Source organism: Meriones unguiculatus, chromosome 18, assembly GCF_030254825.1.
Source record: "Meriones unguiculatus strain TT.TT164.6M chromosome 18, Bangor_MerUng_6.1, whole genome shotgun sequence".
In the NCBI taxonomy this organism is placed as follows: domain Eukaryota; kingdom Metazoa; phylum Chordata; class Mammalia; order Rodentia; family Muridae; genus Meriones; species Meriones unguiculatus.
In genome coordinates, this window is record NC_083365.1 from 74,610,225 (window position 1) to 74,634,418 (window position 24,194).

General features: G+C 49.9%; 1 protein-coding gene across 1 annotated transcript; it reads right to left on the reverse strand.

Moving 5' to 3' along the window:
* Positions 1-3,190: 3,190 nt before the first annotated feature.
* Cxcr4 (C-X-C motif chemokine receptor 4) lies at positions 3,191-6,858 on the reverse strand. Its single transcript, XM_021648614.2, has 2 exons — positions 6,704-6,858; positions 3,191-4,784 (listed from the first exon to the last, which is right to left on the reverse strand). Exons 1-2 carry the CDS (start codon positions 6,722-6,724, stop codon positions 3,741-3,743), a joined length of 1,065 nt encoding a protein of 354 aa, XP_021504289.1. The 5' UTR covers positions 6,725-6,858; the 3' UTR covers positions 3,191-3,740.
* Between the last annotated feature and the right edge of the window lie 17,336 nt (positions 6,859-24,194).

A 24,194-nucleotide genomic window follows, 5' to 3' on the forward strand; every position in this document is an offset into this window, starting at 1 on the left:
TAGAAGTCCTTATTTTCACAAGCACTATAACCTTAAGAAGGGATTCTTTTTGTGTGTAAGTGTGTGTGTATGTGTGTTTGTGTGTGAGTATTCATGTGTGACTATGCAGGTGTCCATGTGTGTGCATGTGTAGGACAGAAGACAACCATGGCTATCAGTCTTCAGACGCCATCTACTTTTTTTGTCATATACTTTGAGACAGGATCTCTCCTAGGCCTGAACACACCAAGTAGGGCAGAATGGCTGCCCATCCGGCCTCGTGGATGGGCCTGTCTCCTCCTCCCCTGTAAGCAATTTACTTATTTCTGGAATTATCTCCCTTAAAAAGGGTTTCTGCAGTTGGACCGTCACTGATATTCTGGGTCAGCCAGTTCTGCGAGGTGGCTGGTTTTGTGAGCAGTAAGGACAGGAAGCAACATCTGTGTCTCCTGCTGCCTTCAATAGGATCACCCAGAATGTTTCCACAGCCTACTGGAATGTTACCTGGAGGGAGATATGAAAGCCAGTGGAGACCACTGCCTTTGAAGAATCCCTTCCCTTCTCTTTTGGCCCCAGAACCCTACTACCTTTCTTGGGCTGTGCTCTTAGTAATGTTGTTCTGGCTTCCTTGAGATTTCTTTAGCACAGACTGACAAAAGAGCTCCTCCATGATAGTTGCATGCATCCTTATGATACGAGGGTTTAAGAGCACATTTCTAAGCATTGCAGGGATGCTGGGTTTTCTACGGCAATTTGAATTTTGGCTCTGGGTCTTTGGTTCTCCTAAATGAACATCATTGTGGAGCCCTTAATTAGTATCTGAATATCAGATGAGAGAAAAAAACACAGACACTTGGTCAATTTTTACAACAAAGCCCATTTTCTCTTCAGATAGTACCCTGGAATGGTTCTGTTCATATGAATATAACCATGAAAGAGGGCTGGGAAGCCCATAGGCTGGGGAGGTAGATCACCTAGTGGCATTTCAGGAAACCAAAGTTTTCCTAATAAAATACATCCAGGTTCCTGCCCAGTTAGAGACCCGATGTCATTCGTAAGTCAGATGTCATATTCATGACATTATTGGCAGCATGCATACAATTTAAATATTTTAGCTTCCATTATACAATTGCAGCTACATTACTGACCTTCAAGAGCCCCATTCACTGAGGGAGGAATCCAAGGAACAATCAGTTACTTCATGTGAGGGCTGGCCGGCAGACTGGGTTTTCTCACATTGCCAGACAAACCAGGACACAGGGAAGGCTCTGGAGCAGTTCATCATGACAGAGCTGGGACAGAGAATGACTGGGGGTGGGGTCACCCCTTTGGAGGAGGGAGGGAGCAAAGAGTTTTTTTTTTTTTTTTAAACCGCTTTCTTTTCTTTTTTGAGAAGCTGTCTGCCTTTGTTCCCAGGAAGGATGGAATATCCATGGAGACTGGTGATGCTGGGAATTTTGTTTCCTCTAAGTTCCTTTTGTTGAGGCTCCAAGGCAAAAGAGAAGAATCCGGGGTGAGGAGGGTTCAAGCCAAGATGAGAAAAGAATTCCTCCCAAGGATTTCTTCTATTGTCTCCCTTCGAATAAATATTTATAGAGCAGGTTCGGGTGAAGCCTGCCACAACGGCCACAGCTTTCAGACCAAGCCTTGCAGCAGGCACATCGAAAACTATGTCTAAGCGTGATCCAATTAAGACTCCCCAGAGGAAGGCAAGAAACCCCAAGATAATTTCCTACTGAAAATCTAATTGTGTCCTCAAGTGGAATAGGAACACCGGCATGAATTGCCCCAGATCCATAGGCTGCTGCAAAAATGTACAGCCAAATCGGATTCTAGTTTAAGTAATTAAGTTATTTCCCTTCACAGGATCTATAATTTGTCTTGAACAAATGTGATTTGCCTAAGAAAGATAAGGCCTTGCAATTTTTCCTTCCCAAACGGATTTTCTGTGCCAGAAACAATTACTAAAAGACCAAATATTGTCTTAATTATATCTCACTTACTGTCTGGGAACACGCCTGCCGCGCCGTTTGTGTCCCAAAGTGAGAGTGGCATAGGCGCTATGGATGAGAAGTCATCTTCAAATGGAGACCGGACCTGCAATTTACTCAAGAGTTTGCGGCTTGCACAATGTTAGTGTAAATAGCTCTGGGTTATTACATAAGGCTCCAAATTCTTGTGCAAAATCAGGCAATGGAGAGCTTGCCTCAGTAGAGCTTCGAACCCTAAAAAACCACCAGCGCTACTCCCCAGCAGCGTTAGTGGTGCCCTTTGGGAGAGGCTAGGTGTTGCAAGAGTGAGGATAAAGGTGCTGAGATTTGCATAGAAGATGCTGCAAGCAGGGTATTTTGGGCATGGCTAATTTTATGAAGAAAACATTCGCTTTTGGCCATGTGTTCAGCAACAACTCAGCCGACATCTGACCAGGTGTTCTGTTGGGGGGGGTCAATGGTGGGTAAGATGGATTAACAGGGGTGAGTCTGGGTTGTGTCAGGAGTTTCTGAGCCTCCTGTCCCACCTTTGTAAAAGGGGAGGATGCGCAGTGTGTGGCCTCACTCCCCTCCAGCTGGGACTGATGGGAAGCCACAGTGAAATGCAGACACCATTGTGTAGCCTGCTTCACACACACACCTTTCTGAGAGACAGTCCTTCGCGGGAATGCCTAAACTTCCATCAGTTCCAAGAGAAAGGGCCTCTGCATCTTGATACAGGCTTTGAAATCCTGGCTGCTGTTTGTCCCATGCCTGAGACCCAGTCACTTAGCTTTCTGTGCCTCCCTCTCCTCTGTAAATGTTCGGTACTAGTAGAAGTGGAGAGTATTACCGCTAAGGTAGAGCTTAAGTAAATATTACACAACACTTAAGACGGGGGCTGGGGAGCGGGCTTAGTGCGGGGTGCTTGCTCGTGCAGGCCTCCCCAAAATGCTAGTAAAAAGCTGGTCATCTTTAATCCCGGCTCTGAGGAGGGGAAGAGGGCTGAATTGGGACTTCCTGGCCAGCCAGCCTCACCCACTTACACAGTTCTAGGCCAGTGAGAGACCCTGTCTCCACACAACAAGCAAGCCGTGAGGAACATCTGAAGTTGCCTTGACCACCAAAGGCGCCAGGCAGGAGCCCACAGACGCATCCAGGAGGCTCTCTGGCATGCCATGCACGTGCAAATTATTCTGCTTTCTAAACGTGCTGTTACTGATACATGACAACACGCCAAGTTTATCACTGACTTTTATTAACAACGTAATACAGGGCTGTACATTTGCTGAAGTCAATCCATTGTTGAAAAGAAAAACCACCATTTCAGGCTTTGGTTTTAAGTGCCATTTTTACAGAAAAATCACACAGTCTAACCAAACAATGTAAGCACAGTGGTGGGGTGGTGGGCTCCACAAAACAGAGAGGTGATGCAGCAACAGCTGAGGCCCACGTCCAGCTTTCCTCGATTAACCACACATCGTGGAATGTCCAGTTCCTTCCTCCACAGTCCTGCAGGCCTACACACAGATGCACAGCAACTAAGAACTTGCCCAAAGGTCCTGCCTAGACAGGACACAGGAACACACAAAAACACACAGGATACAAACACACACAAACCAATATTTATATAAATTAAGTCAAATCTCACAAAAACTCCGAAAGTCAATACGAAAAAAAAAAACAAAAACAAAAAAACTGTACAAGATTGGTCAGTCTTTTATATCTGGAGAATGGGTAACATAAAAAGTTCTTTATCGTATATATATTATATATGTCTTTACGTAAGTGTTAGCTGGAATGAAAGCTTGAGGATTCCGACTCTGTCGAGACAGACGAGTGTCCACCCCGCTTTCCTTTGGAAAGGATCTTGAGGCTGGAGCCTCTGCTCATGGAACTGAGTGCATGCTGGGCAGAGGTCTTGAATTTGGCTCCGAGGAAGGCATAGAGGATGGGGTTCAGGCAACAGTGGAAGAAGGCCAGGGCCTCGGTGATGGAGATCCATTTGTGCACAACGTTCTCGAAGTCGCACCCCTGCTGGATGACCTCCAACAGGATGAAGGAGTCAATGCTGATGCCGACATAATACGGCAGCCAGCAGGCGAAGAAAGCCAGGATGAGGATGACTGTGGTCTTGAGGGCCTTGCGCTTCTGGTGGCCCTTGGAGTGCGACAGCTTGGAGATGATAATGCAGTAACAGGATAAGATGACGATGCCCGGCAGGATAAGACCTACCATGATGTGCTGGAACTGGAACACCACCACCCACAGGTTATCAGGGTAGATGCGGTCGCAGATGTACCTGTCCTCTGCCTCGCTGACATCCGCAAAGATGAAGTCAGGGATGGTCAGGAGAAGGGCGGGGATCCAGACACCCACGTAGACTGCCTTTTCAGCCAGCAGCTTCCTCGGCCTCTGACTGTTGGTGGCATGGACAATGGCAAGGTACCGGTCCAGGCTGATGAAGGCCAGGATGAGGACACTGCTGTAGAGGTTGACGGTGTAGATGACGTGGATAGCCTTACATAAGAATTTCCCGAAGTACCAGTCGGCCATGGCATCAACTGCCCAGAAGGGAAGCGTGATGACGAAGAGCAGGTCGGCCACCGACAGGTGCAGCCTGTACTTGTCAGTCATGCTTCTCAGCTTCTTCTGGTAACCCATGACTAGGATCACCAATCCATTGCCCACTATGCCAGTCAAGAAGATGATGAAGTAGATGGTGGGCAGGAAGATCCTATTGAAATGGACATTTTCTTCCCGGAAGCAGGGTTCCTTGCTGGAGTCATAGTCTCCCGACCCTAGCTCCTCGGAATAGTTGTCTGGAGTGTATATCTGCAAAAGACAGAGACATGCAGGTCACTGACAAGGTGGACACGCCTTTCCCAAGTTCTGAAAAAACTACTAGTTCATTTCAGGTTTTAACCCAACCTTTTCTAGGAAACTCCAATGAGCTGGCTACGGTCCAGAGAGAATACAGAATCCTGTACCCTTTCCCTAGTCACTCTGTAAGGTCCCTTCTTTAGTGGAGCCAATTAGGAGAGTCTCTGTTTAGAACAAAAGAAGGTTGAGCTTCTAAGGACTTCATAGCCTAGTCTTGGATGACTCCCTAGCCCCGCCCACGAGGGAAAACAAAACAAAACTCAGAGAGAGAGAGAGAGAGAGAGAGAGAGAGAGAGAGAGAGAGAGAGAGAGAAACCCCAAACCCACTTCATTCACACAAAGAAGTCACTCTCAGGCGGTGTGGGGCTAAATCTGTGTTGAAGGAGACGGGGTTAAGTTTTTGTATGAAGATTAGCAAAGGAGAGAAGGAAAACAGAGCATGATGGAGGGGGTCCTCCAAAGATTCTTAACGCTCTCCAGGCGCAAAACCTTGTTTTTCTCACGTCTGTCTAATGCAAACCATTATATATATTTCAAGTCACACGTAATGAGAGATAATGCTTAGGGCGAGGGAGCGTTAGAAACAGCAAACAGCACTCCCCTGTCCCAGCCCATCCAGGGAGATTTTCGGGAAGGTGGGTCTCTCCTGCCAACCCCATGTTTATGTCTGGGTGTATTTGGGACGTTAGAGTCACACTGTCCTGGGTGGGGAAAGTCACGGGGTCTGCACCCCGTGGTTTTCGCCCCAAGTTTCACTTCCTCGCTCTCCCGGTCGCTTCCCACCCTGCAGCGGACTCAGCCAGCTAGCTACTGGGGTCCGAGGTGGGCAGCAGGAGGGGCCCAGACCGCGCGCACCCCGAGGGCCAAGTCACCCACGTAGGGACTGGCCACGCAGCCCACCGCACCCAGGCCTACAGCCTACCGGCAGCGGTTCCAGGGGTTCCTCCTGGCCATGCGCCAGGACCGTCCCTCCGGGTGCGGGCGGCAGATTGGGCGGCTCCAGAGGGAGTGCCTTTGAATTGCGCGCCGCCGGAGGAAACGAAAAAAAAAAAAAAAAAAAGAAAGAAAGAAAAAAACCAACACAACAAAACCCTCCCCGAGCGAGGGGGTTTCAAAGGCCCAGGAAACCACCGACGGTTACACACTGCAGCGGGGCTCGGTCAAACCGCCTTCGGTCTTGCACCTGTGCATCCCCGGGGCGACCGGCTCCGGCCAGGTGCGGTCCCCACACGCCCTCTCCACGCACGCCCGGCCCGCGGCGGGCGGCAGGAGCCTACGCCCCTTTCTCGGGAACCGTCCCGGAGGCGGCCCCGACCTGGGGAGGCTGGCTGGCCCCGCGGGGCAGCGGCCGCGGCTCGGACCCCGCGGGCGGCGCGGCTTCCCGCCGGAGGAGCTCCTCCGTCCGCAGCGTGGATTTCGGAACTTCATTCCCCACTTCAAGAACTGCTCCACAAGGCTAACCCAGGACGGAGTGCCCACGCGTGCCGACTACAGCCTCTAAATTCCCGCAACGTGAGAAACTCAGAGAAACTCCTGTTTTCAGGAGGACCAGGCGACGGTCCGAGTCCGGGGGCCGAGCGCAAGCCTTCTCCGCCCGTGTGCGCACACGCAAGAACGGGACGTTTGCAAACATCGTGGCGGCCCGCGCGCGCCGCGGGGCTCCGGGGGAGACGCGCGCAGCCCCCTCGGACCCTGCCCCCTACTCGCTAAAAAACACCCCATCTTCCTCCTCCTGTAGCCACGAAAACACTCCCTTCCTCGGGACCCCGGCAACCCCCGGGGTTCTGGCCGCTTCTGCCGCCCACAGAGAAGCTGCGCTCTAGGCTCGCGCGTGTGCACGTTTATTCGAAGTGAGACGCGACTGGACTTACAGTTACACCGGCCCCTTCCATGGCAACACTCGCTGGCCAGCCGTGGTGGCTACCGGAGCACCGCACGCCTCGGACGGTCGCTGCTACCTGCTGCACCAGGCAACAAATTCAAGTTTCTGCCCGGGCTCGGACTTTTATAAAAACTCGCCCGCGGGGCGGAGCATGCGCAGCTCGGAGGGGCGGGAGGAGGCTGGCGGGGGCGCGGCGCAGGGCGCGGGCGCACACACGTCCGGGCGCAGCTGCTGGGGGTCACCTTACGGGGCTAGCGCAGGGCGGGATGACGGTCTCCCCGCCGGGGAAGCAGGATGCCAACCCGGGAGGTTCTTTGGGGCGCGCATCCTTGCCCACGTGCAATTCTAGACTTGGAGTCCTCGGGTGGAGACGCTGAGGCGGCGGGGTGGGGGTTGACTCGGCGCCTACCTAGCCAGTAGGCGGCAATGTTGGAAGCCCGGCCGGGTCTGGTTCCCTGCCCCGAGCTGCCAGGAGCGATTGCCACCCAGGCTCTTCCAAGCAAGTGTGTGCTGCCGCACTTTCGCAGCGCGTCAGGGTCAGGTGTAGCACTTGCGGAGCCATGGAGAAGTACAGAGAGTCGCAGTAGTGGCAGCCAGCTCTTGGACTTCCCCCTCTTTAGTAAAATGACTGAAGTGTGCTTTATTGTTGAAGAATTTAGCGACGAGGGCTTTGTGTAGTAGACCCCACTAAGGAATCTGCACAGAACACTGGTTCGTTTCGTTTCTTACGCACGTAGGGACGCAGGCAGGTAACAATGACGGCGTCCCAGCCTTGGGCTAACTGTGCCAGGATCTGGGCTGCGCGGCGGGCGGGCATCTGCGAGCTCTGGGAGCCCAGGGGAAGCCTGGGGCGGCAAGCCCGGCCCGAGCCCGGAGCTTCCGCTTCGCGCTGGCACCGCGTCTCCCGCGCGGAACACTGCAGATAGGGAGTCTTAGTGAAGAGCTAGTTCGGCGGGGTTGGGGTTGGGGTTGGGGGCGTGGATGGTTAGAGAGTCTCAGACAGGCTGGGGATGCAGTGGGCGCCCAGACAGCTTCCCAGACTCGCGCCGGTTCAGGCCGGCGCCGAGCCTGGGTGGGGCGGGGAGCGAGAAAAGGGAGGGTCCAGAAACCAGACCGCCAGCCACTGACCGCGGGATCCTGCGCCGGGGGCGCTGGGGGTGGTGAAAAGACATCCGGCAGCGGGAGCCTGGGTTGCCAGGCAACCCAGATGCCGCCCCCCCCCCAGCTTCTCTCTTGGGAAGGTCTTAAGGAAAGGGCAGGCCCAGACTGGACCCTAAACTCTAACCCCGCCCTACGCCCCGCTCCTCGCCATCCCCGGTTTTTTGTTTGTTTGTTTCATTTGTTTTGAGACAGTTTTATGTAGTCCAGGCTGGCCTCTGGCTCAGTACTTCGCTAAGGATGATGCTCCTGTCTGTCTCCTGCCTAGCGCTGAAATCACAGTTGTGTGCCGCCATGCCCAGCTTCCGTGGCGTTTTGTGCAGGCTAGGCAAGCCGTCTGCTAACAGAATTATAACACATTTGCACCCCCTTCTCTAGCCAATGAAGCCTTTCGTCTGGAGGTGCTGGGGAGCTGCTGGTCTGCAGCCTGGGAACCCTTTCTCTTCTGGCTATGCACCGTCTTCCTGTGTGGCCTGGGCACTCTTCCCCCAAAGTTTGCCTGTCGAGGTCCTCTTCAGCTTTGCACTTTACATGCTCCGGGGAAGCTACTGTTGAAATTAGGAAGTTCTACCCTCAAAAACTGCCAAGTTCGGAGCCGAGAATGTTCTTGAGCACTTCGAATTGTATCGGATCCTTAATAAAACGTAGGCTCATGTTTCCGTAAATGAGTTAGGATAGACAGAAGAGCTGTTGGACGGGAATGTCAGCCCTGTGAGGGAGTGCTGGTGTTCAGGATGAGTAGCTTGGCTGCAGCAGGACTGTCAGCTGTGTGGACCCCCCCCTTCACAAAGGCTAAAATGGGAGAAGGAATCTTCCAAACCTGTCCCTGAACGACAGAGAGTACATTCAGAGTAAAATGATTTGCATAATTAATATTTGTTGATTGTTGGCAGACAAAAGGAAGCTTCCGTCCATGCTCTGCACATGTCTTTTTAGGTCCCGTGAAGTATATTCGCTGGAGGAAGCAGATAAAAGGACAATGAAATGCTATTTGGTGACTATAGAATTAGAAAAAGAAAGAGAGGGGATTTTTATTTTTTTTCTTCCAAAGATAATATTTGGCTTCTGGATTGGAAAAGACCAGCTGTCTCCAGCTTGTCACTGGCAGAAGAGAGAGAGAGAGAGAGAGAGAGAGAGAGAGAGAGAGGAGAGAAGCTTCAGAGAAAAGTATTTTGTATGCAGCTAGAACCTTTCAAGAGTAGTAATTTCACCTGTGGTGACATAGCCCCAGGAAACTGCAGTCATGCTACACAGCTCCCCATGGACTGTGTTAACAGTAGTGTAATAGCAGAATAACCCACGATAGCTTGAGTGGCCCTCAGTGCCCACTGCTGACCAGTTGAGATGAGTTAGCACATCTGGAGGGAGATGAATGTGGCCGCTGTAAATGTTTGTGGAGGATCTTTACTAGCATGGGGAAATGCAGAAGAAGCTCCACAGGGTGGGAGTGAAAACTGCTAGTCTATGATCTCAGGTATGCCAAAATGTGCTTCAGAGGACTCGGGCTGACTCTGCTTGCCAGCACGCGTGGAACCCTGGGCTAGCTCTCAGACAGTGGGTTTAATGTACCGTAGGCTGGCCTGAAACCCCCTCTATGGCTGAGTTCAACCCTGAATCTGCGGTCCCGAGTGCTGGAACTACAGGTGTACAGCACCGTGCCCAGTTTATGTGACTGGAACTGAACTCGGGGCCGTGTACATGTGAGACGGCTATTGAGTTACAGCCTCAGCTTTGCTGTATACCCACTGAATGCGTGTATATCCACTGAATGCGTGTATACCCACTGTATATCCACTGAATGCGTGTATATCTACTGAATGCTTGTATATCCACTGAATGCTTATTAAGTGCATCCAACCTTGGACAATCCGTCCACAGTTCTACCAGGCAGGTATCTTCACTTATCTTTCAGGATAAGGAAGTAAAAGTCTGGTGGGGTGGTGGTGGAGGAGGAGCTAGCTTCCCTTCCTGTAGTCACATAAAGATCTCTGTCCAGTCTGCCTGGCTCCAGCGCCCAGGCTCTCTCCACTCCATCGCAATGACTGTCTTTTTCTGGCCTTTGCCATCCACCCCTCGAATGCTTCTTTCTCCACCAGGGCATTTGGCATTTACTTACCTACTGCTTTGAGTGACAGCTCTTATGATTCGACTTTTTAAGAGAGCAAAGATGTCACACATACACCTCTCCCCTAACCCTTCCAAGCTCCATGAAGAGAAAGCCCAGACAGCAGTTCCCCAGCTGGCCCACTGCTGAGCAAAGGGTGGGCCCTTGACTGTTTACCGAGCCTTCATTTAGAGAGTTAACAACCTTCCCGTGTGGCTCTGGCAGCAGAGGCCAGGCTTATGGACTGTCAGGGCTTTGGCAGTGTCCCCACGTTCTCAGGATGGCTCCAGCCCAGGGAATAACTAGCTTTGGCCACAGTTTGTGGTGGGGGGTGGGGGGGCTCTTACAGAGCCAGTGCAGTGGCAAGGAGCCTGCCACCTCCTGTTGCTCGCTCGGCAGCTGGTGGATTTGCCATCCCTGCGTGTGTGACAGAAAGCTCTACTCTGTCCAAAACAGCCTCCAAGTTAGTCAGGGAGAAAGCTTATGACCAGTGCTTTTCCTTGATGGCGGAGGGCAGAGGCGTGAGAAGCTTTCTGAATAGGAAGGTTCCAGAGATAACTGAGTTGGTAAAGTGCTTGCTTTGTAGACTCTAGTTTCCCAGAACCTATGCTAGAAAGAAAGAAAGACAAGAAGGAAAGAAAGAAAAGAAAGAGGAAAGAAAAGAAAAAAAGAAAGGAAGGTAGGAGGGAAGGAAGAAAGGAAGGAAGGAAGGAAGGAAGGAAGGAAGGAAGGAAGGAAGGAAGGAAGGAAGCCTGATGAGACAGCACTTGTAATCTCAGCATTGGAGAGACAGACAGGCAATCTCTGGGGCTTGTGGCCAATGAGAGACCCTATCTCTATAAACAAAGTAGATGGCCCATCAGCACACACATACCAGTTCCCCTAAAAAACCATGACTTGAGCATGTGCACGCACACCACACACACACACACACACACACACACACACACACACACACACGAAGGAGAAAGAATATAAAGAATTCTCTTGTCCTCTTTTGCACTGGGGATAGAGTCCGGAGCTCTGTGTATACAAGGCAAGCACTCTACCACCTGAGATCCTTCTCAGAGAGGCGTTTGGTTTTGTTTTCTAAAGGAAAAAAAATACAGACTTTTTGATGAATGTAGGGTATAATCAAAAGATGGAGTTAATGTCTTCCCGAATGAGAGAGAGAGAGAGAGAGAGAGAGGCAGACTACTTCCCCAGGGGTGAGTAATTCTAGCAGAGGGTTGAGCTGCAGAGACAGTGCTATCAAATGTCAAGTGGGGAAAATCATGCCCTGCCACCCGTCCTGTGTCTGAGCTCCTGTCTTTAGCACTTAACAGGTGAAAGGTGATTTTGGAAAACAGACTGCAGCTTTTTACCTTGCAGCCCGATGCCAGCTTAGGAAAATCATTACCCGTTTTCTGAGAAGCACTTTTACTTTAAGTCTACTTGGGTTTCTAAAAGTTTTCTTCCCCCCTGCTCAAATGAGATTAGGCGTGATTCCCATCCAAGCTTTGTAGCAGGACACGGTTTCCTATCTGAAGAGAAGCAGCGAGGCTGGCACACAGAGACATTTTAGCGTCACCCTGCTCAGTCCGTTGAACAAACTGGGCACTCAGTTAGCAATGCCGTAATCATGACTTGACTGATCCCGGGGCGGGAAGAATTGTTCGGCAAGTTTTCTGGCTCAGGTGGCAGCTACTGTGTGGCTTTGTGGGGGTGGGGCACAGCAACAAACAAGACTGAGAAGTGAGGTGTCAAGCTGGGGAGGAGGGCAGGACGTTAGGAAATAATTGAGGGAGCAGATTCTGTTCTCCATGGAAAAGGCTTGTTGTTTTCCTTAAACGAGTAATTTATTGCCGGGGTCCCCAGACAGCCATGGAAGAAGAGGAAGCGCTGGAGCCCATGGACAGTGGATTTCTAAAGAGAACCCAGCAACCTCTGGCAGAGCCGGTAGCTCTCCCAGAAATGTGGTCATGTGATCACCCCACAGATGGGCACTGGGTCTATGAAGAGCAATCTATCATCAGAAAGACGGGGTGGGAAGTTTTTAGTGCAGGGGATCCCTGCAATGCTTTATTTGAATTATTTTAGTAAGGCCATGGGGCCTTTAGAGCTACTGGTGTGTCCCAGGCATAGGGACAAAGGCTAGCAGTGAAGACAGTGTGAACAGGAGGTAGAGTCGAGAGTGGTGGAGACCGTGGGTCACAGGGCAGCGTGGGGCCTGCCTACAGACGCCAGCCGCTGCTTCCAGCCCTCTGCGTGGGAATTCAGGTCATACATTCCATTCGAACTGTGCGTGTCTGTGTGTGAGCTCACGTGGGTGCACGTGGGTGCATTTTAAGACAGGCTCTCGCACTGGCCGGGACCGCACTGGCCAGCCCACCACATATCTACCGGGCTCTATCTCCCCTGTGCTGGGATTACAAGTGTGCAGTGCCACATCCAGGCATTTTGTGGTCCCTTCCCGGACCGTTTTAAAACTAGAACCTCTGATCTTTGGAAATATGAACTCTATCAACTTAAAAAAAAAGTTATTTCAGGGCCTGATGGTATACTTCAGTGGTAAGTTTTTGCCACCACGCATAACATCCTGATCCTGATCTCCAGCCAGGAAAACAAAACAAAACAAAAACACTCCCTGCCTTCTGATAAAAGGAAGCAAGAACAAAAGAGAATCAAAGCTCCCAAACAGTTGGTTCAGACAAAAGTTCTCTCCACCTTCGTGATCACTGAGGTATTGGCTGGAGGCATGGGAGTTGGGGGCTGCTGGGACATACCCAATATTCCAATGCAATGTCAAATGATGGCTTTAGATTCTTGGCAAATATGACCTCTGGGTCATAATTTCCCCATCTCTCTTGAGTCTAAAATTACTCATTTGGGAATTTTGAGTTGATTCTTCATTTTGGTTCCTAAACAGTTTACTCTTGGGACCCTGGAGAGAATACACAGATTCTCAGGGATTCAGATTTTTCAGCCCATTTTTGCCCTTAGGCTCCCCGTCTTCTTAGCTCTCTTGAAGGCTGGTCCCCCAGTTATCTTTCAGATGCTGTAAAATGGCATCTTTCACCCCAGGACATTCTTCCTCCTCCACTTTAAGCTGGAGAAAGGACTGCAGGCCAGGCAGTGTGGCTGTGTGATTGACAGTAGGGAGTGTTTTTGCTAGCCAGCAAAGTGCTAACATTCAACTCGCCACAGCTCCTGGACCTCCAAAATCAGACACATCACAGTGGTAACCTAAAACTGGCCACAGTGGCAATACTTAGTCACACCATGGATGGAAAGCAGCCAACATGATGTAGCCAGGCTTTTCTTCTTGTTGTTATCATTTGTTTATTCATTAATTTTTTTTGATATTAGGATTCTCGTGTACCCTAGGCTAGACTCAAACTCTGTGCATACGGAGGGCAGGATGACCTTGAACTCTTAATCCTCTTGAGTGTTGGCATGATGTGCAAGCGCTACCAGGTTGTGTGGTGCTGGAGGACTCCGGGCTCTGTGCGCTAGGTAGGCAAGCAACTTGTTGACCAGGACACAGCCCCAGCCCCAAGACTTACTGGGCGTTTAGAGCTCATTTACCAGGACATGGTTGCCAGCTTGGATTCCAGGCAAATATAGGACCAACTGGATTTTTCTTTGTCATAATATTCATGTAACATTAGTGTTTTACTTTTTGGATTCTTGGGAAGGTTAAATATGGTCCACACATAAAATCTTTAGTATCATATAGGACACAAAGTAAGTACCCAGTAAATAGGACCTATTTTAACATATTTCTGCGTTTTGCCCCCCTCATCATGTCCGTGCTCTCTCTTTCTCTCCCTCTTGCCAATGGTGGGCTTTAATTAACCAAGCAAATGCTTTCTCCCCCATTGCCTACATAAGTGTGGAAAAGGGAAACGGATATGAAATATCCATAAATAACATATGAAATGTTCTTACTTTTAATTTCAGGGCAAAAGAGAGGCAGGCCTGACGAAGGAAGGAAAGAAAGTGGTAGTTTTCATCCATGCCTTGAAAGCCCTTTGTCGTTATGGTGTCTCAGACAGGCTGGAAGGTGTCTTCAGAGCCATTGGTCTCATCACCATGTGTGTGGTCCTGTCTCTGAGCATGTCTTCCCAGGGATGGGCAGCCCATTACTGCAGAAGGGGACGCTGTCCTCTGCTGGGCAGACCCAATTTATGTGTGGACAACTCCTTTTTTCTTTTCTACTAGGCACCCGTTTCTCCCATTTTTCAACTACTGGACTTAAGTCAGCTAGAGCTTGACTGACAAAGTAACCAGGAGACAAAGACAAAGCCACTGGCAACCAGCATCATCCCCAGGACCAGGCAGAATGCTCCCCTTTCCAAGATACTCCTTCCTGAAGCTCAGAGCACAAAAGACTCCTTTGTTCCCTTAGCAAGTTTGACTGGAGAATAGGGTCAGGTTAGGGTTTCCTTTCATAAAGGAAATTATCTCCAAACATGGACGATTTGGGGATTAAGTGACTAAAAAGATTTAGTACTGAGCTTTTTAAGGCCTCATGAGACTTGCAGAGAAAATGTGTGAAAGGAGCAATGTCAGAAACAGGCTGATAATGAGGAGTTAACCCTATCTTTGCTTGGCTTTATAGGCAAAACCAGGTTAAAATGGATACTTAAGACACTGAGGATGGAGGCCTGGGAGGGGGTTCAGTTGGCAGAGTGCTTGCCTCCCGATATAAAGTGCTGGGTTCATGCCCAGGCTTTGCACAAACTGGATATGGAAGCACATGCCTGTAATCCCAGACTCTTGAGGTGAAGGCAGGAGGATCAGAAGTTCAAGGTCATCCTCTGCTCCTTAGGGAGTTGGCCTGGCCTACAAGAGACCTTGTTTTACTTTGTTTTTAATAGTAATAAAGAAAGTGCATGTCAGGTGGATTTCTTTTAAGCAGGCACTGATGACTGCTTGGGGAAAATAATACTTTATCGTTCAGCTACCAGCTGCCATGAATATCCTCCAACCAAAGGCTCAGGGTAGCCTTGGGGTTAGGGTTTAGTGGTGGGTACTTGTCTAGCTGGTATGGGGACGTGAGTTTGATCTCTACAGTGCCTTCACTGGGATAAAATGCACAGGGCTTTTCCTGGTACCCTGTAAACGAGCCATAGCTTTAGGTTAGAACAGTTTTTTTTTTTTTTTTTAAATCAAAGAAATGAAAATGTCTATAGGACCGTTTGAAAATAACACGGGGATGTGTTTGGTGTTTTCTTTTTTGCTTTCCGCATTCATTCATTGCAGCGTTTTCCTGGTGGAGTGGCTTATGCTCGTCGTTATTTGTGTCTGCTTTGCCCATATCTGCTTATTGGCATAGTTTGCCTTTGAGAGCAAGGGTGGGGCAACCTCACGGAGAAAGGGGGCATCAAAGACCCCGAGTCTGGATGGTGAGACTGGGTGCTGAGTCAGGAAGATGGTTGCCACACAAACACCAGGATCTGAGTCCAATCCCAGGGCAAACAAACAAAACAAACAGGTGTGGCGCTCTTGTGATCCCTTGGCAAGGAGGCAGCGATGGGTAGATACCGGGGCCTTGCCAGACAGCCACGCTAGTCAAATCAACCAGCTCTAGGCCCAAAATACAAAAATACAAGGTAGAAGGCATCTGAGGACTGAGGCCAGAGCTCGACCTCTGGCCTCCATATACACATGCATGTGCACACACATGAACACACATGTGCACACACAAACACCGAAAGCAGCTTCCATATAGCTGGTTCTTGTAATGGAAGTTTTGGTTTCTTTGTAAACTCAGTAACGTTCTGTAAGTTTGTTGTTGTTGTTGTTTTAATCCCAACTGTGGGATTTTAATTGGGCTACAGTTCGTCCACAGCGGTTAATTGTCTCGTGCAGGGAGTGGCTTTGGCCGGCTGGTAAGGGCCTTCCACGTGCGGCACAGAGAGGGGCGTGGTCCAGGGCTCAGTATGAACGAGAGCTGAGGAGGAGAAGGTGGTGGCAGTTGGTGCTGGGAGTGTGGCGCGTAGCAGTGTGGAGAAACCAGAGACACGGACGGTTTGGAGCAGACAGACTGGGAGGCGTGGAGGAGCCTGCTGGCTGCGGCTGCGGTTGACGGAGACTGGTAGGGAGCCCTAAAAGACCCGCTGGCCTCAGCAGCTGGGGGAGTCAAGGGCCTTCTCTCCCCACTAACTTTCTCCTACAAAGGGGCGGGAGGTTGAGGCCTAAACGCCCCAAGCAAAGTAGAAACGAATCCTTACAGGTTCTTGGCTTGTTTGGGGTCAGAGCAGGCAAAGGAGACCCTTTGCACAGCACTGGACACCCGAGATTAACCCTTTCCATACAGGTCTCTACTCAGATTCTGAATTTTATTTCTGGTGAATGACGGGAGGGCAGCTCAGGATTAGCTCATCAGATCATCTCTGTCTTTCTTTGTCAGGTAAAATTTCACTTCAGTACTAGAATTCTAGCAGCTGTTTACTTTTTTAAGTTTTTTTTTTTTTTTTTTTTTTTTTCCTATTGCCTTTCAACCATATGGGGTAGGTAGGAAAGTTTTTGTCACAATTTGGCATCTTGCCAAGATTAGAAAAAAAAAAAGAACTCACTTTCCTACTAAAGTCCTCGCCCCCACTTCTCTTCACACGTGTGGACTAAGATACGCCCACACACTGCCCCTCCCAGAGACCAACTGCTCGACAACCCCAAGTTCCCTCGTGTTCGAGTTTTCCTTTCTAATGATTTCTTCTTTTCCTTCCTCCTTATCTCTCTCCTTCCAGTCTTTTCTCCTGTCTTCACCTTTCCCATCTTTCAACCCTTTATTTTTCCCCTTTCCACCTTTCCTCCCTCCTTCTTTTCCTTCCTTCCTCCCTTTTATCCTTCTTTCTTCCTTTTTCTCCCTCCTTCCTCCTTTCTTTTTCTTCCTTTTTGTAGCACTAGGTATTAAACTTTGGACTTCATGAATGCTAGCAAGTGCTCAGCCTCAGATACTGAAATTCTGAAGCTATTTTCGAAGGTAATTTCCAGAATATCTCTCTCTCTCTCTCTCTCTCTCTCTCTCTCTCTCTCTCTCTCTCATCTTTCCCTTCCCCATGCCCCAGCAGGGCCGCAGACTGTGACCAGAACTCCCCGGGCCTTGCAGTCCAAGCCCTTCTCCACCCTTCTATGTAAACGTAATCGTTTCATTGACCCTCCTTTCTGACAGGTCCCAGATGGCCTCAGTCTCTCTCTTGCAGCACAAATCTCTAGGAGGTGGGTCTGCCCTTAGTCTCCCCCAGCAGTCAGGAGAGCACGTGCTGGGCAGTCAGCTGATACAGCGTTTGTCTGGCTTTCCCGAAAGTCTGGGTTTGATGCCCAGCAATACATTAATGGGGTGAGATGATGTCCTCAAGTATCTGGGAACTCAGGAAGGAGGATCCCAAGGTCAAGGTCCTTCTCGGGTACATAGTAAAATCTTTAGACCAGCATGGGTTACAAGACATACTGCCTCCATTTTTTTTTAAATTTATTTTTTTTTGCCAAAAGAGGCCAATGAAGCCTGAGCTCCTGCACCCCTCATCTCTCCTGCACCCCTCATCTCTCTCTCCTGCACCCCTCATGTCTCTCTCCTGCACCCCTCATCTCTCTCTCTGGCACCCCTCAGCTCTCTCTCCTGCACCCCTCAGCTGTCGTCCCACTTTGTTCTCAGTGCGAGCAGCCCTGTCTCTTCTCAGCGTGAGGGAAGTGGGTTTAACCAGCCCCCTCCCTTCTCTCTGTTGTTGGGGTGGTGTGTGTGGGGGCAGGTGGCATATGCAAATAGAGCTGTATTTCTTGGCCCACCAGAGGCTATGGCTGGGTCTCCTAACCTCTCCACTCCTGGGGCATCTCCCAGGATTTCCACGGAAGCTAATGTAAGAGCGGTAAAATAAGCATGTCTTCCTGATGATGGACTCCCCCTCTCTCAAGCAGGGCCCTACTCTGCTTGTTCCCCCAAAAGACATTGTGTGCACGTGAGGCATGCAGAGGCTGGGAGTCAGCTTTGGGTGTCTTCACTCTCTAACTGTCCATCTGATTGTTTCGAGACTGGGCCTGTCTCTCCCTGAACCCGGAGCAGCTGGGAACCTGTTTCCTGGCCCATCTCTGAGCATGGGTAACTCGTGTGAGCTCCTGCGCCCTGCTCTCATGTGTGCTGGCTCTCCAAAGGCAAGTCTTCACCTTTGTAAGGCCAGCACCCTCCTCACTGAACCGGCTCCCTAGTGTTTACCCTCCCCACCCCCACACAGGGGCTCCTGGAACCCGGAGTAGCTAACGTTTACTTGGCAGAGGACACTCTTGAACTCCCAACTCTCCTGCTGGGATTACATTACAAGGCCTGGAATGGGAACCAAGGGCTCTGTGCCCGACTGTTGAGCACTCTGCTAAGTGAGCTAGACCTGAAGCCCAGGAACTGGTTCTGGAGGTGAAGCAGCCCGAGGGTTAAAACAGAGTTCTGTCAAGAGCCCCTTGTGAATGAAGACGTGGGATTGTAGAGTGGACTGTGCTCTGGAAAGCAGAGTCGATGGCTTTCCTGGAGTGTGTCAGCCTGGAGGGCGTAGTGGATTGTGGGTGAGTAAGAAAAAGACCAGAGCAGAGACCGGAGGTTTACCAGACTGGCATTCCCATGACCCTCTGGAAGTCTGTTAACTAGGTATCCTGAAAGACTGATTTGACGATTGCCCGGAGAACTCCACAGGGTTAGTCTGTAAACCCGAATAGTAGTAATTAAGAGCTCTTATTATAAAGATAAGACGTTTTAATTAAATCTAGATTAAATGAAGGGCAAGGTAAGCTTTGCATGTAATGACTTTATAAATCACGGGGACCGATTTTCAGCCTCACCCCAGCCCTGTTGTGAAAGCTTCAGGATAATCAGAGGATGAGGCTAAGTGAAATCAAGGTTGGTGTTAGGCCCTTTTATGGTTCCAGTTTCCTTGGTTCCCCTTGAGAAACATACACACACACACACACACACACACACACACACACACACGCACACACACACACACGCACACACACGTACACACGCGCGCGCACACACACACACGCACACACGCACACGCACACGTACACACAAACACACACACACGTACACACACACACGCACACACACACGTACACACACGCACACACACACGCACACACACACACGTACACACGTACACACACACACACACACACACGTACACACGCACGTTCACTTATCGTCACAATCTACTCTCTTTAGTGGCTCCTCTTCCTGCTTCAATTTTTTTTTTTTTTGTTTATGAGGCTTTTTTATTATTCCCTTCCTTTCTTTTCTGCATCTTTTCAGCCTTTTTTCCTCCTTCCCTCACCCTGCCTTTCCCGGCCCCTTGGAACATGATCTCATGTGTTCAAGGTTGGCCTCAACATGGCTGTGTGGCCAAGGATAAGCTTGAACTTCTGCTCCTCCCACCCCACTTTCCTCGTGCCGGGATTATAGGCAGGTCCTTTGATGATGCTTGGTGTATAAGACATCGAGAGTGTAACACCAGGGTTTCCTGCGGGATGGGCAAGCATTCTGCTAGCTGAGCCACACCCCTGGGCCTCTCTCCCTTTTTCTTTTTTTTCCCCTACTTCTTTTCTTTTATTCTTTTCTCCTTTCTTTCCTATTTTGAGTGCCCATATATGCACTCAAAGATTTAGATGGATGACATACAGCCTTGAATCTAAGACCCCAACCAGCAACACTATGCTATGCAATAGCCCACAAGTAGGATGCAGGCGTTGGTTGTGAAACCAGCAGCAAGCTTTGAAACATAAAAGAGTAACCTTCAGACTTTCTCTGCCGGCACCACCTTCCTTCACAGTCTCTCCCTGGCTCTCCATTCATAAACTCTAACCGTTGCCGTCCTTCTGATTAGAACATGCAGAACCATGATATAACGAGCATGGACACTGTATGCATAGGATCTAGGAAAGTGAGAGAAGGTCTTTCACACAGGAGGATAAAGATGTGGAGAGGGACAGATTCTGAACTTGGAGAGAAGTGGGCAGGGGGAGACAGAGCCGAGCTTGCCTGGAATGTAGGCTGGATTTCTGTGGAAGGACATTGCAGCCAGAGCTTAGGGGATTTCACAACCAAGGCTAAGAGGTTTGGACACTGTTTTATTAAATAATAGGAAGACCATGAAGAATTTGAGTTGGAGAATCCAGCCAGAGCTGGATTAACCTAGGAGCTGGGGAGGTGACTCAGTGGCAAAGGCTGTGCACTGTTCTTGCTGGGAATCGGAGTCTGGGCCCCAGCACCCGCGTTGGATGTCTAACAACCACTGATAAATCAGCTCTGCAGATGGAGATGTCCAACGCCTCTGGCCTCTTCAGGCACCTGCGCTCATGTGCACATACCCCCCACCCCCTCCCCACTTTAAAATCAGTCTTAAAAGTACATAAATAGATTGTAAGTGTGGTGAGGAGGAAATGGGAAGGCCAAGAGACCAGATAGAATCCTACTGGAGAGGTGATAAACCTGGCTAGTCGGATGGTGGAGAGAGTTAGAAGGAGGCTCCCAAGCAGGAGAGATCTTGGGGAGCAAGAAAGAAGGGGGTCTCTCGGGAGGGTGGACTTGTGGCCGGGGTGTGATGAGTGCAGCTCCAAGGAGAGGCTGCAGGAGGGAAGGCGTGATGTGCAGAGAGATTCTGATGGTGGAGCCTTTGTTGTCTCAAAGCCTGGGTGCTGGTTTCACAAGCAGTGCCGCCTGTGACTTGTGGGTTGTCAGGTAGCAGGAGACATCCTGTTGCTGATGTCATTGAGGTGACTTCAGTGCTTTGCCTGTGTTGAAAGATAATGATCGGGGTGGCAAGAGTGGCAGACCAAAAAAGAAAGAACATTTCTAGGTCCCTCCCAAAGGTCTAACCTGTGTTAAATCTGATTGGCCCTACAGGTAGGTCACCAACTTATGTTAAAGCAAATCAGTATGTGGTTATTGAAGGTCAGCTAGAGCTGGACTAAGGCTATGGAAGGACAGGCAGCCAGGAAGAGGTAACTGTCCTAAGAAACCGAAGGGTTAAAGTCAGCATCTGTGACGTGTAGCAGCTGCGCAGGTGCAGTCATCTGTAGCGCTTGTGGTGAGAGATGAATTCCATAGGAGAACTGAGAGGCAGCCACTCTCCTCAGGCCTGCAGAATCGGGAAAGACCCAGGAACAGAGGAGTAATCCGTTACAAATCAGTTACGGGGGCAGGAGGCCACAGAGATGACATCCCAGCGGACCTGGACCTCGTCAGCACTATGGTTGGCATGTCCTTGAGAACTCGTTAGGATAATTCCAGGGGTTCTCCGCATCCAGTAGGGTTCCACCCAAGTGCAGACCATAACCGGTTTTCGTACTTGTGCCTTCCTAAGTTGAGCCAGAGTCATCAGGAAGGCACAGGGTCACCTTTATCAGAAGGAAAAGGAAGACAGACACCTGCTTCCCAAGCCTGACACCTCGGTTTCAGTCAGGTTCTGAGTGTTGCGGTTTACTGTTGTGTGGTATTTGAGGAGTGACACGCCCAAGTCTGGAGCCGCTCTCCAGGGCCCGCCCCTTACTTAGGGGCTCTTGGCAGTGGATAGCTGCTGGAGGAGGGAGAAGCCTCCTTCTTTGAGGGTGTGGCCACTGGTAGGATTCCCATGCTCCCCTGGATGACCCAATACCATGCACATATGAGCAACACTAGTTGAACTTAGTGGGTTATTAAGAGATGAAGACAATGAAGAAGACGCAGGGAAAAAGACAAAAATGGCATTGGAAGTGAGACGTGCTGGGGGATACAGAGGGAGCTGGGGGTAAGTGGGGAGTCAATACTATTACGCTTCATTTTATGTATGTATAAAATTATCAAAGAATAAAATAAATCATGAAAAAACCCATCTCCCAGTTCCAAATCTTTCTGCAGACTGGACAGATAGTGTGTTGCCACTTTCAAATACACATGGCTGCTGCTCTGGGAAAAGCCCTGTATCTACGTGAAAGTATTGTGAATTCATAGGAGTCTGATTTGCTTGTGTGTGTGGTTAGGAATATTGCATGCTAAAAGACACAACCAGATTGTCCAGTTTACCTGGGGCCTCTCGAAGCCTTGTGGTGGCTAGAAGTGATGTTCATATTTGGCAGGAGAAAGGCAGCCCTGGAGGGAGAGAACCAGCTCTTGTCTAGTGTCCAGAGTTCATTCAGACTCCGACTGCCAGCGAGAGGAGTTCAAAAATAAGGGTGGAATAGGATGGAAAACTATTCCTGGGAATACTAATATCCACTTAGCATGAAGTAGAGGGATGTCAACCAAGTCACCCTAATCAGAAGCTGTGGACCTTCTCAGTCTTCTAAATTATCTCTTATACTGTCAAGAATTTCTTATGGAACTTTCTGGAAGGATGGTTATTAGCTTGGCCTCAGCCTTTGCATGGCAAGGAGGGAAAACAAGGCCAAATCCTTATCTCTGGGCCTCAGCCGTTGACCTCAGTGATTTGACAGGGCTGTCTGGGTGGGGCTATAAACATTTGAATTTTTTTTAAAATGCTGTGATTCTTACGTCAGCCAGAGTTGAGACAGGACATGTTTATATGAGAACAAAAATACTTCATCACAATGCTCTGTTTGTAAAGTGCTCACTAGTGTGTGAGCGGCATCACAGATTGCTGCCCATGGGCCCCAGGCTGATGCCACCCCTTTTCTCATTTCTCACACCTACCCCGGTAGATAGATCCTTATTTAAAAAAAATGAGTGAATTAGGGCTTGGGGAAGTGAAACCTGTGTGGTATTTGAGGAGTGACAGTTGGAACCCCAATGTACAAGCGAAACCAGGGAACAATGGGTGTGTCCCTTCTTTTAGAGGGACAGACGGTTATGACCTTGAACCCACAACTGAGATTTCAAGCTCAAAAATTGGCGCCAACACAAAGATAGGAGAGTGACGCTGCCAGAATCAGGGCAGGGCGGTGCTGTCAGTGGCTTCTGACACACCCCATTTCCCTCTCATCCCTACAGACCCACAAGAGGAGGCATTGCTCAAGTTACTCTAGTTTAGTGCCTCAGTTTCCTCATTTGAAAACTGGAGATGATAATGGTCGCCTGCCTCTTGCCACAAGTCTAGAATTTCCTTTGCTATCTGAGGCTCAGATGCCCTGTTCCGTTCTGGGTTGGAGATGTTGTGTCCTAAAAGGTGATAGATGCTCATGTGCAAGACATGGGAAGAGGAGGAAAAGCAGGACCCTGAAAGCTGATGTTTTCGTTTCTATACTTTCATGCTGTATGTTTGTGTGTGTGTGTGTGTGGATGGACATGCATGTGTGCATGTCCATGTGGGTGTGCATATGTGGGAAGGCGAGAAGACAGTCTCCAGCGTTGTTCCTCAGGAGGGCCATCCTCTTATTTTTGAGACGGGGCCTCTTATTGGCTTTGCGCTCACCTATTAGGCTAGGCTGCCTGGCCAGTGAGCCCAAGGGGTCGGTCTGCTTGTCTCCACCTCCCCAGTGAAAGAGTTATAAGCTTGTCTCACCACGCCTACTTCTTTCATTGTGGGTGCTGGGAAGTCAGGTCTCCATGCTGGCAGAGAGCCTTTCCCTGACGGAGGCGCCCTCAGCCCTCCACTCATTCTTTACGTGAAGGCAATAGAACCAGGGGAGTCGGGCGATTTGTGCTCTCCACTGTACCCCACAGCAGCTGGGCTCCCCATGGGAGTCCCCAGGAGGCAGAAAGACAGCACCTGTCACTTCTCACAGCTGCTCCAGGCCTTGAGCCCTGCGTGCATCCTGAAGCGTGTATCTGGTGAGGAGGGACGAGGGGAATGGCCCCATCACACAGACTTGCTGAGGCTGGACACCAACGTTGGGTGTCTGCAGTCACTCCGTTTTCGTGTGTGTGTGATGCATGTTTGTGTGCTTGTTGTGTATGTGTGTGGTATATGTACATGTGCGAGTTGGCCAGTGGAGGAGATCATGTGTCTTCCTCTCTTTACGCCTCCATACTCTTTCTGAGGCAGGCTCCTCAGGGAACCTGCAGCTCACTGCTGTAGCCAGGAGCCGGTTGTGGGGCGTCTTTGCTGCAGGGCGAGTGTTCTTGCCCACAGGGCCATCTTCCTTGCCGCCACAGTCTCTAAACTTGGAGCTCACGATTTTGGCTAGGCTGGCTGGACAGTGAGCCCCAGGAACCCTCCAGTTCCTGTGCTAGGATTGTAAGTATGTGTTATTAAACCTGAACACATGCATGCATAGAAATGTATAAATATGTATGTATATGTAAGTGCATATA

What these genes read in the sequence shown, in the direction of transcription:
- Cxcr4 (XM_021648614.2), bottom strand. Translation starts at nt 6,724, where the DNA reads ATGGAAGGGGCCGGTGTAACT. An exon ending in TGGAAGGGGCCGGTGTAACT is followed by an intron (nt 4,785 to 6,703) that starts GTAAGTCCAGTC and finishes TGTCTTTTGCAG; the next exon opens with ATATACACTCCAGACAACTA.